This window comes from Mirounga angustirostris, unplaced genomic scaffold (genome assembly GCF_029215605.1).
Source record: "Mirounga angustirostris isolate CCGP_5_RB_7025 unplaced genomic scaffold, mMirAng1.0.hap1 SCAF_5, whole genome shotgun sequence".
In the NCBI taxonomy this organism is placed as follows: domain Eukaryota; kingdom Metazoa; phylum Chordata; class Mammalia; order Carnivora; family Phocidae; genus Mirounga; species Mirounga angustirostris.
The window spans coordinates 109,902,500-109,925,588 of NW_026991713.1; the positions used below are offsets into that span (position 1 = coordinate 109,902,500).

Below are 23,089 nucleotides of genomic sequence, written 5' to 3' on the forward strand. Positions count from 1 at the left end.
GACAAAGTATCAGTAAGACACAGGGGATCTACACACCATCACCAACCTCAGGGGTCTAATTAATACCTGTGTACTACTACATCCAGTAACTGAAGAATACACATTATTTTCAAGTGTAGATGATGCATTTGTCAAAAGGTAGATCATATGCTGGCCCATAAAAAGTCCCAATGATTAAGAATTCCTCATATCAGTGAGATCATATGATACATGTCTTTCTCTGTTTGACTTATTTCGCTCAACATAATACCCTCCAGTTCCATCCACGTCGTTGCAAATGGTAAGATCTCATTCCTTTTGATGGCTGCATAATATTCCATTGTATATATATACCACTTCTTCTTTATCCATTCATCTGTCGATGGACATCTTGGCTCTTTCAACAGTTTGTCTATTGTGGACATTGCTGCTATAAACATCGGGGTGCACGTACCCGTTCGGATCCCTACTTTTGTATCTTTGGGGTAAATACCCAGTAGTGCAATTGCTGGATCATATGGTAGCCCTATTTTCAACTTTTTGAGGAACCTCCATACTGTTTTCCAGAGTGGCTGCACCAGCTCGCATTCCCACCAACAGTGTAGGAGTGTTGCCCTTTCTCCGCATCCCCGCCAACATCTGTCGTTTCCTGACTTGTTAATTTTAGCCATTCTGACTGGTGTGAGGTGGTATCTCATTGAGGTTTTGATTTGGATTTCCCTGATGCTGAGCGATATTGAGCACTTTTTCATGTGTCTGTTGGCCATTTGGATGTCTTCTTTGGAAAAATGTCTGTTCATGTCTTCTGCCCATTTCTTGATTGGATTATTTGTTCTTTGGGTGTTGAGTTTGATGAGTTCTTTATAGATTTTGGATACTAGCCCTTTATCTGATATGTCATTTGCAAATATCTTCTCCCATTCTGTCGGTTGTCTTTGGAGTGGGGGGTGGGGTGGGAGGGATGGGGTGGCTGGGTGAGAAACATTGGGGAGGGTATGTGCTATGGTGAGCACTGTGAATTGTGTAAGACTGTTGAATCTCAGATCTGTACCTCTGAAACAAATAATGCAATATATGTTAAGAAAAAAAAGAAGAAGAAGAAGGTAGCAGGAGGAGAAGAATGAAGTGGGGGAAATCGGAGGGGTAGACAAACCACGAGAGACGATGGACTCTGAAAAACAAACTGAGGGTTCTAGAGGGGAGGGGGGTGGGAGGATGGGTTAGCCTGGTGGTGGGTATTGAGGAGGGCACATTCTGCATGGAGCACTGGGTGTTATGCACAAACAATGAATCATGGAACACTACATCTAAAATTAATGATGTATGGGGATTAACATAAGAATAAAAAAATGTATGGGGATTAACATAAGAATAAAAAAATAAAAAGATTAAAAAAAAAGTCCCAATGAATTTAAAAGAATCCAAATCATAAGGAGTAAATTCTCTAACCATAAAATAATGAAAAACTGATATCTAGGATAACCTCAAATATTAAATAACACACTTCAAAATAATTATGACTCAAAAATGAAACAATAAAAGTGAGCAAATACTGTGAAGTACATGAAGAACATAGTGTGTAGCAGGAAACTTATGCCTTTATGTACTTCTATCAGAAAAGAAGATCTAAAATCAGTAAAGTTCATCTTAAAAATTGGTAGAAAGCAAAGATCAAAGTAAACCCGAGCCAAGGAGAAGTGAATAATAAACAAATTAACAAAATAGAAAAAAAGACAATAAAGAAAAACAATAAAAATTTAAAATCTAATTACAGTGATTAAGAAAAAGAGAACAAAAATTACCAATATAAATAATGAAAAAGGAGTTATTACCAAAGATCCTTTGAACATTAAAAAGGATTAGAGAATATTATGCATTACTTTATGCCAACATATTTGACAATTTAGATGACATGGATAAATTTCTTGAAAAGCATAAAGAATCAAAATTGAAACAAGAGGAGACAATATCTGAGCAGCCCTGTATCTACTGAATAAATCTATTATTTAAAGATTTTATTTATTTGAGAGAGAGAGAACACACACAAGCACGGGGAGGGCCAGAAGGAGAAGTGGACTCCCTGCAGAGCAGGGAGCCTGATGTGGGACTTGATCTCAGGATCCCAGGATCATGACCCGAACCAAAGGCAGATGCCTAACTGACTGAGCCTCCCTGGCACCCCTAAATAAATCTGTTTTTTAAAACCTTCCCCCAAAGATTCCAGGCCTAGATGGCCGATGAAGTCTGTCCACCATTAGGAATGAAATAACACAAATCCCACATCAACATATTTTTGCATAAAGAGGGATTACTGCTTAATTCATTTTATGATATTAGTATAACCCTAATAGCAAAATCTAACAAACTGCTTAGATTAGAATTAGAAAACATTACACACCAATCTCCATCATAAATTTAGGTGCAAAAGTCCTTAACAAAAATATTAGCAAGTCAAATTGGACAATACATTTTTTCAAAAGATATGAGATCATGACCAAGTAGAGTTTATCTCATGAATGAGAGGTTAGCTGAACATTTGAAAATCAATGGAATTCACCATATTAACAGAATGAAGGATAATACATCATTTCAATGTATCCAGAAAGAGCATTAGAAAAAATTTCAACACCCTTTCATGACAAAAAGTCTCTGCAAACTAGGAATTGCAGAGACTGCTTTCAAACAAATAACAGGGCAATCAATGAGTCAACAACATACTTAATGGTAAAAGATGGGAGTTGTTTTCCCTTGAGATCAGGAACAAGGCAAATCTGCTAAACAACACGAAAAAACAACTTGAAATGGATCAAGACCTCAATGTAAAATGTAAAACTATAAAACTTCTAGAAAAAGCAGAATGTCTTTATGGTCCTGAGATAAAGGATTTTTAGAGCACCAGAAGCACAAAACATGAAATGATAAATCAGACTTTGTCAAAATTAAAAACTGCTGGTTTTTGAAAAACACCATTAAAAAAATAAAAAGGTGGGATGCCTGGGTGGCTCAGTCGGTTAAGCAACCAACTCTTGATTTTGGCTCAGGTCATGATCTCAGGATCTGTGCCAGGTGCAGAGCCTGCTTAAGATTCTCTCTCTCCCTCTGCCCCTCCCCCACCTTGTGCGCACAGTCTAAAAAAAAAAAAAAGGCCAATCCACAGACTGAGAAGAATATATGAATAATACATTTATCACATAAGGGACACATATCCAGAATATATAATGAATTCTCAAACTCAGTGAGACAATGCAATTTTTAAAAATGGACAAAATATTTGAATAAGCACTTCACCAAAGGAGATGCATAAATGAGTGGGTCCACGAAATGATGCTCAACATCATTAGTCATTAATTAAATGCAAATTGAAGTACAATGAGATACCACTACACACATATAGGCATACCTTGTTTTATTGTGCTTCGCAGATACTGTTTCTCATTGTTTTGTTTTTAAAACAAATTGAAGGTTTGTGGCAAATCTCTCAGCGCCATTTTTCCAACAGCATTTGCTCATTTGTGTCTCTATGTCACATTTTGGTAATTTTTGTGATATTTCCAACTTTTTCATTATTATATTTGTTATAGTGATCTGTGATCAGTGACCTTTGATGTTACTATCGTAGTTGTTTTGGGGTGCCATGAACTGCACCCACATAAGATAGTGACCTTAATCAACAAATGTGTGTGTTCGACTGCTCCACTGACCAGCCATTTCCCCAATCTCTCCCCCTTTCCTCAGGCCTCCCCATTCCCTGAGACACAACAATATTGAAATTAGGACAATTCATAACCCTACAATGGCTTCTAAGTGTTCAAGTGAAAGGAAGAGTCCCACCTTCTCACTTTAAATCAAAAGCTAGACGTGATTAAGCTTAGTGAGGAAGGCATGTGGAAAGCTGAAATTGGCTGAAAGCTCTCGCACGAGTCAAGTTGTGAACGCAAAGAAAAATTCTTGGAGTAAATTAAAAAGTGCTACTCCAGTGAATACACGAATGGTAAGAAAGTGAAACAGCCGTATTATTGCTATGGAGAAAGTATGCGTGGTCTGGAGAGAAGATTAAACCAGCCATGACATTCTCCTAAGCCCAGGCCTGATCCAGAGTAAGGCCCTGACTCTCTTCAGTTCTCTGAAGGCTGAGAGAGATGAGGAAACTGCAGAAGAAAAGTTGGAAGCTAGCAGAGGTTGGTTCATGAGGTTTAAGGAAAGAAGCTGTCTCCATAACAGAATAGTGCAAGATGAGGCAGCAAATGCTGATGTAGAAGCTAGAGCAAGTTAGCCAGAAGATCTAGCTAAGATCGTTAATGAAGGTGGCTACACTAAGTAGATTTTCACTTAAATGAAATAGACTTCTATTGGAAGAAGATGCCATCTAGGACTTTCATAGCTAGAGAAAAGTCAATGCCTCGCTTCAAGCTTCAAAGGACAGTCTGGCTTGTTAGGGGCGAATGTAGCTGATGACTTTAAGGTGAAGCCAGTGCTCATTGACTGTTTTGAAAATCGCAGTGCCCTTAAGAATTAACTGAATCTACTCTGCCTGTGCTCTATAAATGGAACAACAAAGCCAGGATGACAGCACATCTATTTACAACACGGCTTACTGGATATTTTAAGCCCACTGTTCAAACCTAGTGCTCAGAAAGATTCCTTTTAAAATAGGACTGCTCAGCAATGTCCACGATAGCCAAACTATGGAAAGAGCCAAGGTGTCCATCGACAGATGAATGGATAAAGAAGATGTCATATATATATACAATGGAATATTATGCAGCCATCAAAGGAATGAGATCTTGCCATTTGCAATGATGTGGATGGAACTGGAGGGTGTTATGCTGAGAGAAATAAGTCAATCAGAGAAAGACATGTATCATATGACCTCACTGATACGAGGAATTCTTAATCGCAGGAAACAAGCTGAGGGTTGCTGGAGTGGTGGGGGGTGGGAGGGATGGGGTGACTGGGTGATAGACATTGGGGAGGGTATGTGCTATGGTAAGCGCTGTGAATTGTGTAAGACTGTTGAATCCAGACCTGGACCTCTGAAACAAATAATACATTGTATGTTAAAAAAAATAAAGATAGTAGGAAGAGAAAAATGAAGGGGGGGAAATCGGAGGGGGAGACGAACATGAAAGACTATGGACTCTGAGAAACAAACTGAGGGTTCTAGAGGGGAGAGGGTGGGGGGATGGGTTGGCCTGGTGATGGGTATTAAAGAAGGCATGTATTGAATGGAGCACTGGGTGTTATACGCAAACAATGAATCATGGAACACTACATCAAAAACTAATGATGTAAGTATGGTGATTAACATAATAAAATGTAATAAAATAAAATAAAATAAAATAGGACTGCTCATTGACAATGCACTGTGTCACCCAAGAGCTCTGATGGAGATGTACAACAAGATTAAGGTTATTTTCATGCCTGCTAACACAACAACCATTCTGTAGTCCATGGATCAAGGAATAAATGTGACTTTCAATTCTTATTTAAGAAATACATTTTTGTAAGGCTATGGCTACCATAGATAGTGATTCCTCTGATGGCTTTGGGCAAAGTAAATTGAAAACTGAGTTATGGAAAGAAAATTTTCTTTTGGAAAAGATTTACCATTCTAGATGCCAGTAAGAACATTTATGATTCATGGGAAGAGGTCAAAGTATCAACACTAACAGTTTGGAAGAAGCTGATTCCAACCCTCATGGATGACTTGGGGGGTTCAAGACTTGAGTGGAGGAAGTCACTGCAGATGTGGTGGAAACAGCACAAAAATTATAATTAGAAGCGGAGCCTGAAGATGTGACTGAATTACTGCCATTTTGTGATAAAATTTTAATGGATGAGGAGATGCTTCTTATAGATGAGCAAAGAAAGTGGTTTCTTGAGATGGTGAAGAATCTGTGAAGATTGTTGAAATGACAAAAAAATATTTAGAATATTACCTAAACTGAGCTGATAAAGAAGCACAATGTTTGAGAGGATTGAGTAAAATGCTATCAAACAGAACTGCATGCTACAGAGAAATAGTTCATGAATGGAAGAGTCTATTGATGCACCAAACCTCACTGTTGTCTTATTTTATGAAGTTTCCATAGCCACCCTCGCCTTCAGCAACCACCACCCTGGTCAGTCAGCAGCCAGCCACCTCAAGACAAGACCCTCCCCCAGCAAAAATATTACTCACTGAAAGCTCAGATGATGGTTAGCATTGTTTAACAATAAAGTATTTTAAAATTAAGGAATGTACATTGTTTATTCAGACATAATGCTATTGCACACTTAAGAGACTACTGGGAAAACAAAAAATTCATTTGAGCTGCTTCATTGCAGTATTTACCTTATTGTGATGGTCTGGAACTGAACCCATAATATCCCTGAGATAGGGCTGTATCACACAGAGAAAAATTTAACAGGCTGGCTATACCAACTGTTGGCAAAGCTGCAAAAAACTAGATCTTGCATACACTGCTACTGGGCTGGAAAATGGTATAACCATTTTGGGAAATGGTTTGTGTAGGTTCTTAAAAAATTAAATATGATCCAGCCATTCTATTACTCCATATTTACCCAACAGAAACAAAAACATATGTTCATCAGAATATTTAGCTTATAGGTTTATCTGTAATAACAAAAAATGGGGGTAACCCCCCAAGTATCCATCAACAGGTAAATGGATGGATAAATAAATTATAGAATTTCTATACAGTGGAATACCACTGAGTGATGAAAAAGGATGAATTGTTGGTTTATGAAATGACCTCGGTGAATCTCAAACTCATGCTGGGTGAAATAAGCCAGGCAAAAAGAATCTGGGAACATATTGTATAATTTTATTTATATAAAGTGCTAGAGGATTCAAACTAATCTATAGTTTCAGAGTATAGATTCATGGTTGCCCAAAGCCAGGGGTAGAAGGATGGATTACAAAACGCATGGGGAAATTTTTTGAAGAGATGGAAATGTTCATTATGTTGATTGTGGTGATGATTTCATGTGTGTCTATGTATATTAAAATTGATCTAATTGTACATTTTAAATATGTGCAGCTTATTTATTTCAATTATATCTTAATAGTATAGAAAAGGAAAACTGAGGGAAGTGGGAAAAAGTACCTCAATACAAAAAGGAATGGATTTATAAAACCCGATTAATTTAAATTATATCTAAAATTTTAATGGACTTTTAGTTACCAAGTATATTTTAACACAACATTCAGATCTCTTAAAACAGTTTTTCATATTTCTGATCTTAAAGCACCAAGAAGTTATGCTATTTTTTTATGAGGTGATACACCCTTTGCAGGAATAGCATGAAATACTAATAAATTTAATTCTATCATAAAAGCTAAGAATGAATTTCACAATAGAAATAAACTCTATCATGTGTATATAACATAATATGCATCCAAGAGTTTAAAAGCTATTAAAATTAGTATGATGCCCTGCTTTTGAATTTAGGGTTAATATTCATTCATTACTTCAACAGCTTCGTTTTGTTTACTGGTGTTCGTTTGGCAAATAGCTTCATAAAAATGTATTGGTGAAAATCAAAACTGAGAATTTTATGTGCATTAACTGGTCTCTGGCGAACTGAGAAAAGGTTTCCTTTCTTCAACTGTAATGGCAGGACACTGCAAATGTAGCCCACACAGTTTTAAGGATCACGGCCCTGACATACGGAGTCCCCTAGGGAGGGCTAAAAGTAGAACTACATCGAGCAAACAAGACATTTATGACACTGCTAAACTCATTTAAAAGTGGACATATCTACAGTCAGAGTGTTTGCTTATCACAAGCACCCCAAATTAACCAAGCCTGATGTAACTTTACCACTGAAGAATTTTTGTGTTTATTGCACTGAGGGACCACAGAAATCTCAAACTCATTCACAGTGAGGAATACTGAATAAGGGATCTGGAAATTCTCCAGGGAACTCAAAGGGAAAGATGGACTTATTAACCACAATGCAGGCCACTACCTCACTCTAGTTCACTGTCTGAGTACCCACTATGTTTACAGTGTAAGACAAACCTCAAACAAATATGAGACAAACTCCAACTCTATCCTCTTCCCCTGCTTCCAACAAAATTCCCAAGTAACGGCCATGGTGAGATAAGAAAAAAAATTTTTTTTTAATTGGTACCCTAATTTTTATATATATATTTTAGAAATCCCAACTGGGGTCTTCTATGGATAAAGAAGTGTTACCGAACACGAGTTCCTTGAAACTATGAAATCATATAACTGTGATATATGCCTTCATGAGAAACCACAAAGTGATTAACAAGTGTGGCTGACTGTGAGTGCCCAAATTACAGACTAGAAAGACTTTGGAATCAATTCATCAAGTCTTTGACATCTACTGCAATACTTTTTTTTTTTAATATCACTTTTTAAAAATTTTATATTATTATGTTATGTTAATCACCATACATTACATCATTAGTTTTTGATGTAGTGTTCCAGGATTCATTGTTTGCGTATAACACCCACCACTTCTCCATGCAGTACATGCCCTCTTTAATACCATCACCAGGCTAACCCATTCTCCCACCCCCCTCCCCTCTAGAACCCTTAGTTTGTTTCTCAGAGTCCATAGCCTCTCATGGTTCGTCTCCCCCTCCAATTTCCCCCCCTTCATTTTTCCCTTCCTACTATCTTCTTCTTCTCTTTTTTAACCTATAATGTATTATTTGTTTCAGAGGTACAGGTCTGTGATTCATTAGTCTTACACAATTCACAGCACTCACATAGATCAATGCAACACTTTTTGTTAACTACTTTAATTTACTGAGACAGCCTTTTGAAAGACTGGTTACATTAACAGTCATTTAAATTTGTTGATGATAATGACCTAAATGCCTTAAAACAGTGTTGACGCTGCTCATCGAGGATGAAATTTGCCACAAAGAAGCAAACCAGCAGAAAACGGGCCCCGGCCACCACCTTCCTTAAAAGCAACTTGGAATGTTTAACGTGGCAACACAGATATTTTGTAAAGATCATATAATTTGTTCTGCCATTTTAGCCTGAGAGCGACAGTATTTACCTCATTTAGCATCCCTTTAATTTTTTTAAATTGCAATAATTATAGATTCACAATAAGTTGCAAAAACAGCTTAGAGAAGGTCCCATGTGACTATCACTCAGTTTTCTCCAATAAAGGAAGGTGTTCATCTTCCATAACTGTAGTGCAGTCGAGACCAGCAAATCGACATCAGCAAACCACAGTGAACTAAAGTACCAAGTATTTCTTTTTAACATTCAAAACCCTGAAGTATGATACACAGAAAAGTTCACATGTAAGCGTAATGAGTTTTCACAGATCAAAAACACCCGGGTAAGCAGCACTCTACCACGAAACGGAACATCTCCAGCACTCCAGAACCACCCTTCCAACCCACCTTCCTCACGATTTCTAAGAGCACCTCAGCACTGCTTTTATTGTATTTGTAAACATGGAGTCATACTGCATATTCTCTCTCGTGTCTGCCTCCTCTCGCTGAACATGTTTGGGGAATTCATTCATATTGCTGCACTGTAGTAGCAAATTGTGCATTGCGTCTTCCGTTGTGTGCATATACCATCACGTACCTATCCAGTCTACTGCTGCTGGGCATTTGGGTCGTTTCCACTTTGGGGCTCTTGTGAATAACGTTTCTAAGACTATCTGAGTGCATGTTGTGTGCATCTCTGTTGGCTGCGTACTAAGTGGGATCGAGGGGTCATGGGGTAGATGCTCACTCAGCCTTAGTAGATACTGCCACTTAGTTTTCCAGAGTGGGTGAAATTACTTTACACTCCCACCAGCGATGTGTGAGAGTTTCATTGCTCCACATCATTTTCAAAAACTTACCCATTCTGGTGGAGATTTAGTGCATTTTGGGGAAAGATTTATAGTTAAACATCGAACAGAATACTGGTGGAATAATCAAAGCAATAATTTTTCTCTAGATAATCAAGACTCTAACTGGAGAAAACAATCTAAAATGCCAACACTGGTCTTAAAATATATTCTTCTGTAATTAATGAAATCATCCTGAGTTGATGCTATGGCTGTTATCTTCCCAAAATGTCCAGTGTTATGAGTCGCTTGGGATATATAAAATAGATTTTCTGGATATTGTCAATTTCTATAACAACCTCAGAAACCGATATTATCTGAAGTGTTGGATAGATTGAGGCCCAAGTACATTGCCCAAGGTCCTTGAGTAACACCAAAACTACCATAAAGGGTATGTTTCAGAGACAGTCTTATTGGTATTTATCATCTTCCAAATAAATTGATGTTTATTACTAACTATGCGACAATAAAGAGCATCTGTAGTTGGAAAAGACTGTGTAGTGCTGTATAGGAGGAAGGACATGAAAAGTGGAAGCATGGTGCATGCAACTGCGACGAGTACAACTCTGAGTAAGTCCCATAGCCTTTCTCTTCCCTCCTCTGTGGCAGGCAGATGTCGCCCAGTGGTTGGGACGATGAAATAAATTAAGACAAATAAAGGAGATGAATACATGGTAGGAAATTAATACATGCATTTTTTTCCCTTTGTAATCTGTTTTGCCACCCTCCAGGTGCTTTGTAACTACTCCCCTGTAAGACTGACAATTGTTTTGTAAAATTCTCGAATTACCCATATATTGCAAGCCAGCTTTTGCAAGAGAAGTGAATAATTAAAGTTAAAGAAAAAAAACACAGTTTAATTCCACATTTCCACATTTTTCCTTTCCTTTCATCTCTGTTGGTGGAAACCAAGGGCCCTGTAACGTATGGCTGAACATGATTATGAACAATAATTTGGAAAAATGCAGTAACAAGGAGTAACTTGAGGTAATAGAAAACTATAACTTTAAAATAAAGTTGAAGTCTTCCAAAACTAGAGAACACTGCTCAGGGCCATATACAAACAGCTGTGTGTTTTGTGTTGTTTTTAATAGGACCAAAACCACTTGAGAAAGCCAACATTTCAATTTTAGCCTTTTAGACGGCTTTCTAACATCAACATATTAAGTAGTCAAGTGGCATTTATTCTGGAGATCAAAATGCTTCCAGAATCACATTTCACTTGTAAGAAAGCCTATGAAAACCTCTTTTATAAAAATAGATCTAATTCTGTATACTGAAAAGAAGCCCACCGTATTTGGATTATATGGCCATGAAAGAGGCCCATTTAACACCATCTGCCAATTACTACATATAAAAAGTAATTAAGAAAGGCTTCTATTAGAAGAGGCCTCCTTCAGCTCTCTGTGGTTTGGTCCTTCTGATCTTAAACCTGGTGAAAATCTCTGGAAAACATTAGCACCTATTTTAGGAAGTAGAAGAGTCAGGCTTTTATCTAGGAGAAAATTTGTAAATACTAATTTAGTGTCACATGCGTATTAAAATTTACCATAAAAACTGAGAGTAGAGAAGCCGTGATTAACAAACGTCCCGCCAACAGTCTCTGCAGTCTGGGGCAACCCCTTCACTCCCATGCCTCAGTTTCCTCCACTGTAAAAAATGGAGAGTGTTGCTGCATACTTGCTAGGGCTGTTGTGGGGCCAGAGGCTGAACGCCTGGAACCGTGTCGGGCACCACCCATCTTTCATCAGTGCTGACCGATTGTTACCGGGGGTGCAGGGAACTTACGGGGCACTATCACACCGTAGTGTTGGGTGTCGCTGATGAGCAGCTTTCGTTTCAGTTCATTCAGACCTACTCCTACAGGACCTGAAAAACAAGAGAATATAAATGCGTTATACAACAAAACACCACATACACACATCTGTAATTCACCTGGATCCCTAAGACAGAGAACATGGACCCCACTTGGCATCCCAAGTAAAGAGTATCTCGAGTTAAGGTGTACCTAAGGAAAAGCTAGTTCGTTTGTTGCTTTTTTAATATCAAAATTTAAATCCCTGCCTTTCTATTAAAAAGATGAGAAATATTTATGTTTTCAGTGAAACACACTCAAGAGTATCTGACTATGTATTACCAAGTGATGGTATCTGGAAGAGCCTAAAAAATGTACGTACGCCTGAAAAAGTCGAAGTTCAGAGTCTGGGCACGAGTCATTTCAATTTCAAACATTTTTAGAACTTAATAAAAGAACATCTTTGAACGTTAATTGTATTTTTGATCCAAATCTAATGATGTGTTTTAAATTTGCAAAACGATCCGCCACATGTACCTTGGTCAAGGTAACTCTTGTGACACTATGTTTTCAGTGGGTCCTTAAGCGTTTGAAAACTGGCACAAGCCTTAGGTGTTTAAAGCAGTCCGTGTATACAGATTAAACACCCACCACGGACAAAGCATACTGTAGATGCTGTAGCGAACAAAAGTGAACTCTGCCTTCAAAGAAACTAACTGGGTGGACAGAGTCACACAAAACAATTATGAGACTAGGGGCAACACAAAAAGCACTTCCAAGTAGGGAGTCAGAAAACAAGTTAGAAGGTCAGAAGTCCCGAATGGCTAGTGTCTCTGCCGTCAGGGTCCACTTAATGGTGGTGCATGCGCTGGGCAGAAGGCAAGCTGCAGGCCCAGACTGCCCTGGGTTAGAGTCCCCTCTTCACTACTCCTTCCCCTGGTGATGCTGGGTGCCGGGGTCTGAATGGGTGCACCCCCCACCTCCAATTCACATGTTGGAACCCCAGCGCCCAAGGTGGTAGAAGGTGGGGCTTTGCGCAGGTGCTTAGGTCATGAGGCTGGAGCCCTCAGGAAGGGATCGGTGCTCTTTTATAAAAGAGATTCCACAGAGCTCCCTCCAGTTCCAGCATGTGAAGACACACCAGATGTGTGTGACCTGGCAGAGGGCCTTGCCCTGGCACCCTGACCACCAACTGCCCAGCCTCCAGGACTGTGAGAAGTCAATTCCCGTTGTGGACAGGCCACCCCGGCTGTGGTATGTCATCACAGCAGCCTGGGGGGACTACGTCACGGACAAAGTTAACATCTTTGAACTTCGATTAGACTTCATGCTAATTCGGAAAGTAATCACGCTCCCTCTCTTGGGAGGAATCCGTGAATCCAGGCATTCGTGTTCATTCCCTTGCCTACTTCCTGTTCTGGGCTTTGAGAAGAATAAGGTTTTATGCTGGACAATGAAGAACAGACAGGTGGACAGAGAAGAGAATGGTGGGCATCCCGGGTGGAGGGAAAAGTGTGAGTGAAGATGAAGTTGGAGTTGGGAGGCTGTGCCTTCCTTGCTTTGCTGACACTTTTAGGGCCCTCCCTTGCCCCCCCCGCCCCGCTGCTGGTCACTCACTAATCTTTCCAGGAACTGCTGTCAAGTACCAATTCCCTGGGGCTCAGCTCTCCCTTTTTATAGTAAATACTCTGTAATATCCCATTTATGCCCTGAAATGGAATTCGGAGCCAATGTAACGCACTAGCCCTCCAAATTAATAAAATGCCCTCATTGTAATATATGAAAGACAAAAAAGTACTTATAATAAAATATGTATTTCAATATGTAAATGCTTGGACATGACTAGAAAACCTAATGATGTCAGATGTTTGTACCCACCTATAATATGGTTGGATTTAAGAGTAATAAGCTCAGGAACCATTCCATATGAGAAAGTACCTGAAAATGGAAGCCCAAAGGTGCTACCTGAAAATGGAAGCCCCAAAGGGGAGACTTTTTGGAATATGATAAGGGAAGGGGGAAACAGCCTCAGATGAAATAGAGAGAACAGGTCAAGACTATCAAAGTGAAGAAAATGATACTTTTGCAAATGACCCTCACTTTACATGTAAGTATAGCATAAAGATATATGGGATGGGATAGTGCTTCATTGTCCCAGAAGGGAGACCTCTTATCTTGACACCCTACCCTATGCTGATCTGTTTGGTCCCTGAATGTTTACTACAAACAGAGGGCCTTGCCCTGGCACCCTGACCATACACTCTGCAAGAGTATGTGGGATGCAGGTCGGATCTGTGTTCCACAGAAATGGCACGTCTACATTCCTGGCCCCCTCAGCCATTCTGACTTTATAAAAATAGAGTAAATGCCCATATGCTTCCCAGGGGGCAGTGCCGCCCCTGTCAAGAGCCACTGTTCTGAGACATTAGCCCCTGGCTCTTGTCATCCTCTGCACCTCAATTCCTTCCATCCCCTTGGGTGAGCTCAGCATTCACATGAATATCCTTCAAAATGCCAGCCTCTAACCTCCCTGACTCCGAGTCTCGAACGACCTTCTTCTCTACTTCGCTTTGACCACTCACAGGGCCGACCCCGAGACTCTGCCATCACCAGCAGCTCTTTCATTACTGAAATATTAAATTCAAACTTTCCGATAGGACTTAGATCTCTGATCCCTTGAGATCTGTCATTCGGTTGTGCCTCCCACACCTACTGTCGCAAGGACCTCTAGTGCTTTCTCATTTCTTTCCTTCTTATCTAGCAGCCCTTCATGCCTTCACTTCCATGGGCCATCATGTCTCCTATTTTGCTAATACTCTCAAATCTCTTACACACTGTCCTTCTATCACATTTGCCAAGGAAACCTCCAGTCTAAGATCCATCCCGCAGCCCCTCCCCACACCTAGACGAGTGCCGAAAACCCAGGCAGCCCTGGAGCAGTCCTGCCATACATTCCTACTCTCCACGAACAAACTAGACTTACACGCTCTCTGGCAAGTATTCCATGTTCTCCTATCTACTGTATTTCTCACATCCCCACGATGGTAACTGCAATGCTCCATTCCTCTGTAGCCACATGTGGGAGCCACCAGCTGGCTTACATACCCCCTACTGTCAAACAATTGCCAAAGGCTGTCAATTTTACCCCCTAAATAGCCTGCAGGTCTACCATCTTGATTGCTGCTGCTGCCACCCTAGTCCAGGGCGCTGCCATGTTCACCTCCTCCCCTGGACCAGCCTCCTCAGCTGCCCCACACCTGCTCAACAGCCACCTTAACCCCCCCATCACCAGCAGCCAGAGGTCCTTCTAAGGAGCTATTCTGATCCTGTCACTCCCTTGCTTAACATTCTTGGAAATGTAGTTTCCAGAGGCCCTTCCGAAAAAGATTAAAATCTTCACACGGTTTACAAGGCTCCATGTGACCGGTCCCTGCCTCATCCTCTTGCCTCGAAGCATTTGCTCAAGTTCCCTCCTTCATCTGGAGCCCCAGCGAGTTCTGAAATGTCAGAGCTTGGCTCAAACAGATCTTCCTCAAGCAAGTCTGCAAGACTGTCCTGACCCTGTCGATCATGTTTCTCATTTTTAGGTTTTCAGAGCATCCTGTCTATCTTCCCAATACTTAAAAGTCGCAATTCAACAACTGGGTAATACATCGCTTCATGGCCTGTCTTTCCCACTAGACAGAGGCCCCATGAGGGCAAGAATCCTATTATGTCACTTACCATCCCCATAAAGCAAGTCCTCAATAAAAATCTGTGGAGTGAATGCAACTTCTAGTATCACCATCACCACCTCCAGCTCAGTAGAAGACTTCATCTACTCCAGAGAAAACAGAGTCCAACAAGTGGAAAGGTCTTTGAAGTCCTTTCTAGAAACTGTATCTAAACCCACCTAGACCATCATCTAGATACTTCTCTGCAGTCATACACTTTTACACCTTCTCTCAGAGATCACTCTTCCTGAATCTTCCACCTCTTCCAGCTAGCTCCTTTCTGTCAGCACTTACAACGAATAAATTCTCTCCTACCTTAAAACAACAACAAACTTCCCTTCACCTTAAGATGTCCTTCCTGTCTCTGCTCCTTCTCACCAGCATTTCACATTCTGCCTCCACTGCCTACAGAATCAAACAGAAATTCTCTGACAGGTTTATACAGATTGCACCTTGTGAGCTACCTCTGTGTCTCTGATTTTCATCCTTGCCACTCCTTCCCATGCCTTGCACACTCCAGCTACATGAGGTCCCCCTGCTTCTAGAAATGTGGCAGGTTCTCCTTTGTGTTTTGGGGGCCTTACCACATGCTGCCTGCTTTTGCAAGGACGCTCTTGTCCTCTTCATGTGTTTTTGGTTTTTTTTGTTTTGTTTTTTTGCTAAAGATTTATTTATTTATTTGAGAGAGTGAGAATGAGAGAGAGAGAGAGAGTACATGAGAGGGGGAAGGGTTAGAGGGAGAAGCAGGCTCCCCGCTGAGCAGGGAGCCCGATGCGGGACTCGATCCAGGGACTCCAGGATCATGACCTGAGCCGAAGGCAGTCGCTCAACCAACTGAGCCACCCAGGCGCCCCTATTTTTGTTTTGTTTTGAGAGAGAGAGAGAGAGACAGAGAGAGAGAGATGCACTGGGGGGGGAGGGGCAGAAGGAGACAGAGGGTGAGGGAGAGTCTTTAAGCAGACTCCACACTGAGCACAGAGCCCAATAGGGGGCTCGACCTCAGGATCCTGAGATCACGACCTGAGTCGAAACCAAGAATTGGATGCTTAACTGACTGAGCCACCCAGGTGCCTCTACACGGGCTAGTTCTTCTCTGTTGTTTCAGCTTAGGCATACTTCAGGGAATCTGCCCTAACAACTTTAAATTTGGGTTTGGTACCAAGTTCATGCATTCCCTTTGCTCCCAATTCAAAGGACTAATCCCACTATACTGTAATTGTCGGTTTACCTGTCTCTCTCCTTTAACAGCCTGTGAGCTCTGTGAAAACAGGGGTGTCATCGACTTGTTTACCAGCTGGCAAACTGTAGGCACTTGTTAGTTTTATTCATTTCAATTATACTAAGTAATTCTGCTGTTCTGGAGGTAAAACTATCTGCTGAATGAACCAAAGGAATGGGAGCGAAATGTACGTAACAGCATCTGCATCTAGAATGCCTGGATATGATAGTGAGGGAATGTGCTCCTGGTCCCCAAGAGGAGCTGGTAGAGCTTACGTCTGCACTTGGCTCTCTGGATCTTAAAATACAGAGAAGAAGGGGGAAGGTGATGATTCGGCTGTGGACCAGCAAGTTTCAGGGAAGGGAATCCGTCTATCTCATCTCAGCCAGGACTGTGGTGTGACAAAGAGGACAGGGCGAGGGTGCCCTTGTCGTGCAGGCACGGCAAGGCAGAGCCCAGGATGGTGAGGAGAAACGAGATCTCGGAGAGAGAGGAGGAAAGTGATAAGAGTATTGACTGATAGCGAAATGCCAGGCGCCATTTGGGGTGTATGTATCTGATCTACTCTGAAGGTACCCAAAATATTTAAAGTGCTAAAACGTACTCTTTAATAGAAAACGAAAAAGAAAAACAAGTTGTATTACAAATGGAGCTGTGTTCTCTGTATAGATGATGCAAACTCAGTTATATATGCTCCAAGAAAAAGAGAAGAATAAAACACTCAACTTAAAGAGCGTGTGCGGGCCTGCCATGCCCACCCCCAGCCCCAGCACCCAGGACTAAAAGGGTGACATGAATATACTGTTTCTTCGGCAGGTCTCGGCTCTGGAGTGCTTCCCAGAGTGTGAGATACTTTGTTGAGTGAGAGCCTAGTTTTTTTTTGTTTTCTTTTTTCTTTCTTCTACTACCCATGCCAAAAAACACAATGATTTATTTTAACTCTGGAGGAAAAAACTAGTTGTGTTTGAATTAGGGGGGGAAAGTATGCTGTCTCTAATAGGATACCCTGACGTTTTGACTGTATTCAATTTTACCCCTTTATATAATCTCTTTGTAGTGAGCTTGCTTCACTGCACACTCATGGAGTATGCCAAGAATGTTCAGTGGCAAAAGATTTTATTTGAAACATTTTCCCTAGATTTGAGGTCATCATCTTCGAAGGTGGGAGTTTCCTTATAAAAATGGTTAAAGTAGGGATACGGCTTCCATCACTCTTACTACAAAATTGTCCTGAGCGCCTCCAAACAGCATTTTCCCTGACAAGCTCTTGGATCAATTCTGTCATCCACACTGCTGAAGTTCTAGAATTTTTCTTTTTAGATCTTAACCTTAAGATCACCACCTAAGCTCCACACCCCTGATCCCCCATGGCTAGGGGTAAGTTCACAGCACTTTCGGTTGGCTGATTTAGGATACAATATTTATTTACACTGCAGGCCACTTTAGGGATGCAGACTAAGTTAGGTTCACTGTGCAGTGGGACAGACTCATTTCCCCTTCGATATAGCAACTGTTACTGCAATTGGTGAAATACACATACACATATGTATATAAACTGGTTACCCTATAGTTTGTTTTCAGGTATGCTTGTTAATGTTTAAAGAGAAAGAATATAATCTAAATAGCACATATTTACATCACAGACAACAGGCTTTGGAAAAAGAATAATTATGATGATGACACACTGAGGTTTCTTTGTGGCAGGCATGTTACACAGTTAACATACACCATTACTAACCCTCTAAGGTATTACCATCCTCATCTTGCAGACGAGAAAACGGACGATGAGAGGCGAAGGAATCTTCCTAAATGCAATTTTCCTAAGGTCTGGAGTGTGCCTCAACTGGTGTTCAACAGCCTTGTCTGACTCAAAAGGTCTGTATTCTTTCCATCCTGCCTATCATCTTATCAAAAGAATGTCCATAAAATACAAACTCAGGTAGCCAGTTATCCACTGTCTGATTATGCCTGTGACCCGTAGCTTCAGTCTTTCACCCGGTTTCCAAGCTGCCCCGCACCTTGGATAGTGATGACTATCTGTGCTCGTGGATTACACAGAGACCCCAGCTACAAAAAGTCAGATCTGGGGATCTCAAAACTCATTCTGTGCAGAACCTTGGAAAAGTCTGTATGAAACTTATCGAAGACAATGTATGCTAGGCCGTGTGTCGGCATTCTAGATTTAGGACGAAGGAAATAAAATACAATGATGATAGGTAAGTAAAAGCCAAAAAAAAGCACCTTAAAAATCATTCTGGAATTCATTAATTTGGAATCCAGGCAGTGAACTAAAACTGATGTTTTTCTAGCTCGAAAATAACATAGAAGAATGTTTCTATTCAAACCAAAACATGTAAATAAGTATCCGTTTCATTTTTTTTAATTCCATAAAAATTTACAAAATCAACTGTGTGTGCAAATACAAGAAAGAATAAAGCCATTAATTAGTTGATGTTCTTATAAAAACTGTACCAATTAGATAATTAAGATAATTAGGAAGGCATATTGTTTTTATTACTCTTGTACATTTAATTAGTAACTCCTTCCTGAAAGTAGGCAAATGTGTTGTGTGTGATTTTATATGAAGGTTCATTCATTTCAGCCAAAGAAATATAGCCCATTTAGGGTGTCAATAATGATGCTGTTAAAGTTTCTGTTTAAAACTTTCCATTTAAGGAAATACTTGCGTTAAACTAAAAGCAAAAATGCCTTTATTTCTATCTTAAAAAGATTTTTTTAAAAAATCCATATGCAAATTCTCAGCCTTTGTTTATGTACAGAGGAGAATTTACACATATACAACGCCTTTGCCCCAAATGACCTCCACCTCTGTTGACATTATTGACTCATTATCCATGTAGTTCTAAGACGCTGAATGTTTTCACTGTTTTATTTTCAGATTTTCTTCTTTTTAATCCATGGATGCGTATAAGGGTTTAGAATTTGTAATAAATCTTTATGGATGGAAAACAAGAAATGTGTTTCTATTAGAATGTAAGCATAATACACTTGTAAAATTAATTCATAGTTGATGCACAGAAGTTTTTCATGCTGTAGACATGGCCCCCCAAAAGATCTACCTTCTGAATCTGAAACAGACATATACAATTTAAAATCAAAAAAAGCTAAATGAGTGGAGAAAGCATGGAGGAAATAAAACCAGTGCCCACAGTGGCACTCTGAAACTGTAGGTACACTGAAAGAAGGCTCTAAAATATGGGTATGGTGTTCTCATACTAAAAAAAAAAAATTATGGACATACTCTGTGGTATTGTACTTAAAGAAAACTTCAACCATCTACTTATTTATATGTTAGTGCAGACCCTGAGTGAATACCTACTAGAACAATAATGTATTACTACTGTGAAGATGATTTAATTGAAATCTATGAAATGTGATAACATTTTATTTAATTTTTTTGAGAAAGAGAGAATACATGAGCAGGGGAGAAGGGCAGAGGGAGGAGAGAATCTTAAGCAGGCTCCACGCCCAGCAAAGAGCCCGATGTGGGGCTCAATCTTGGAACCCTGAGATACATGACCTGAGCTGAAATCAAGAGTTGGACACTTAACTGACCGAGTCACCCAGGTGCCCCTGAAATGTAATATATATTTTTTTAAAAAGACACTCACGTAGTCTACAAAAAAATGACAATAAAGTAAGTTTTATTTGTAAATGTCCAGCGTAGCATTTAGTTATAGTTTTTGTTAAGGTTGATGAGCATCAAAATGAATTTAATAATGTAAATATAGATGAGTGGTACCTTACACATGAAAGGACAATGGTGCTGAAGTGTTACTCATTTGTTAGGAAAGAAACTTCTCAGAAAGAGGTAGACACAGGTAGAGGAGATTGGCCGAATTAGTCTTAACACAAGATGTACTCATGTGACAGAACGCATTTAATAAAATCCATTCTTATTTGGATTTCTGTGCAGTATTAAACAATATACTGGAGAGAAATGTGTTGCTCTGATCAAGTACTATCTGTTTTTGCTCATGATCTTTGGACATCCTGACACAGACATAAAAATGGCATATTGTGGGCGCCTGGGTGGCTCAGTCGGTTAAGCGACTGCTTTCGGCTCAGGTCATGATCCTGGAGTCCCTGGATCGAGTCCCGCATCGGGCTCCCTGCTCGGCAGGGGGTCTGCTTCTCCCTCTGACCCTCTTCCCTCTCGTGCTCTCTGTCTCTCATTCTCTCTCTCTCAAATAAATAAATAAAATCTTAAAAAAAAAAAAATGGCGTATTGTGTGAAAGCTCCTCGCATGGATGCGGTTTTTAACTATGTGTTTACCTCCAGTGGACCTGCCCTGCTTAACATGAAAATTCTTCCACATTTTCCCCCAGACACTTTTATAGTATTGGCCAGACTTGTTCCTCTTACTATCCAGAGAAAAATAGCAAAATTGCTGGAGTCTGCACTCAGTATCCAAACGGCTTTTGTTACCTGAAAAAACACACTTACTCATTTGATTTATTACAAGAAAAATCAAATGAAATCTCTAGGTATCCTTCAGCTCAGATATGTGATAAAGAGCCTACTTATCCTACTGTAGCACTACTATTTTTGTTGTTCTATAGGCATAAAATAGAAACTACCATGCTATTATATTTGACTCACAATGATCACAATAGTGGGTGGCTGCATTCTGTGCTGGCGAGTGACAAAGCTGTTTTATAAAACTAAATTTAAAGTTCAATCAAACTACATAGAAAATACAGCAACTTTGCAGTTCATAACAAGCCCTGCCAGAGGTTCAGGGCTTTTTTCCTCTGTTACACTTTCACAGTGGAAGAAAATCCCTATTAATGAAGCATCAACTTGTACGCTAATGTCAAAAAAAAAAAAAAAAAAGAAAAGAAAAATAAGTGGGAGGCTTACCAAAAGAGCATCATTTTTTCCAAAGTAGCTACTGACACCAGACTTCTACAGACTGATTCAAGTTCTCATCTCTCCTCTATCTCAGGGGTATGACGAGTCAATAAAATTAAAAGGTCAAAATAAACCCATTCCTGAGTCTTCCTAAGCTAAAGAGTCTGTTCAAAAATGTGACCTTTTCAACAAGGCTACCACAATCTGATTCAAAATCCTGATTCCTCTGAATCTGCCCTGCTTTTAGGGTCTTTCACAGCATTTACCACCCTCTGGAACTGTACAATTGATTATATTACGAATTTATGTTGAATCTGTTTTTCTAGGTCCTCCCCTGAGAATGTAAACGCCACGAGGGCAAAAACATTTGTGTTGTGCACGAAGGGACCCACGTGCCTAGAACCGTGCCTGGCACGGCTGGGACTCCATAAAAATCAGCTGAATGAACTTAATTGTGATTTATGCCCAGAAATTAAGCCAGAGTATAAACATTTAAGATACGCCAATGGCATAAAAAAGCCAACTGTGATTCTAATAAAGACCACATTTACCTCCTATATACAAGGATTATAATTTTAAATCCAGCACACACTCATAAATTCAATTATGACTTTTGGGTTTACAGTTGTCTATATAAAATCCTCCAGAGCAGACTCTAATTCCTACAAGCCTTCAATCAAAGTTCAGCCAAAGTTATGAGAATTTTAATAAACATATTAACATTTATATTCCATTTTGAGTGCTTGCTTTTCTCTCTGCTTTATGTGCAAGACTTTTTGTTCTGCCACAGTTTTATGGAAAAATGATGACAGTCTTATAAAGGTCTATTTATTCAAACTACCTCTACAAAGCAGTCTGTAGACAGTATGTGAGATTCGGCACAAAGAAGGGCAGAATAGCACTTATTGCTCAAGCTGGAAATGTGAAATATATAGAAAGATTTATTATTAGTTTCCTCGTATGCCTCATAACCAGACAGAACAAGTCACAAATTGTCTGAATAGCCACATGATGAATTTTGCTCTTCTATTGGCTTAAGCTGTGAAGTGTTTTAGTAGCTTTTTAAACACCAAAACTTTCTCTCCACTCCCTCCCCTACAAACACACAGACACACTATTTGGCTTTATTACTTTCCTTTTTAAAAAGTCAGGTCTCACCAAAGATAAAATTTATGCAGAAAAATGTACTAAATGCCTGACATTTGGTTTTAACATACTTTTTGGAAAATACTTTTAAATGCTGAAAGGAGTAGAACAGAAAATGTCACTACGCTATTTTAGTGGCTAAAATGTGGCTTTGGAATAGTACCTTTACAAAATGAAGAGAAAAAATTAAATACTTGTGAGCAAGGCTCAAAGTCTTCAACTGTCACAGTTTTGCTAAGTTAACAACTTGGTCTATTTTAATTTCTTGAAGGTTAAGTCCAAGGATAAAAAGTGTGTAGTATTACGGTAAGAAAGAGCAAATAATACTGTGGACCTCTTTAGCAATATTTGCCTTACAGTTTCAAGGCAAATATCATTATTCCCAATGGCTTTGAAAACAGTGGGAAAAACAAATGAGGCTTGAGGAGGACCAGGCTGCTTATACTCTACTCTTTCCAACTTCCTACACATGTTGTAGGAGCCAAGGCACTGCTTCCTTAGTATAGGATTTCTCCCATCAT

At 39.8% G+C, this 23,089-nt stretch overlaps 1 protein-coding gene across 5 annotated transcripts in view; it reads right to left on the reverse strand.

Annotated features, from left to right (window-relative positions):
* The window catches only part of MPP7 (MAGUK p55 scaffold protein 7), a 367,939-nt gene that overhangs the window by 9,997 nt on the left and 334,853 nt on the right, over positions 1 to 23,089 (reverse strand). For all 5 annotated transcript variants that reach the window (XM_045874225.3, XM_064591873.1, XM_064591872.1 and 2 more), the window contains one exon: positions 11,608 to 11,688. In XM_045874225.3, coding sequence (XP_045730181.2) covers positions 11,608 to 11,688 — 81 coding nt within the window. The remainder of the gene's footprint in view (positions 1 to 11,607; positions 11,689 to 23,089) is intronic.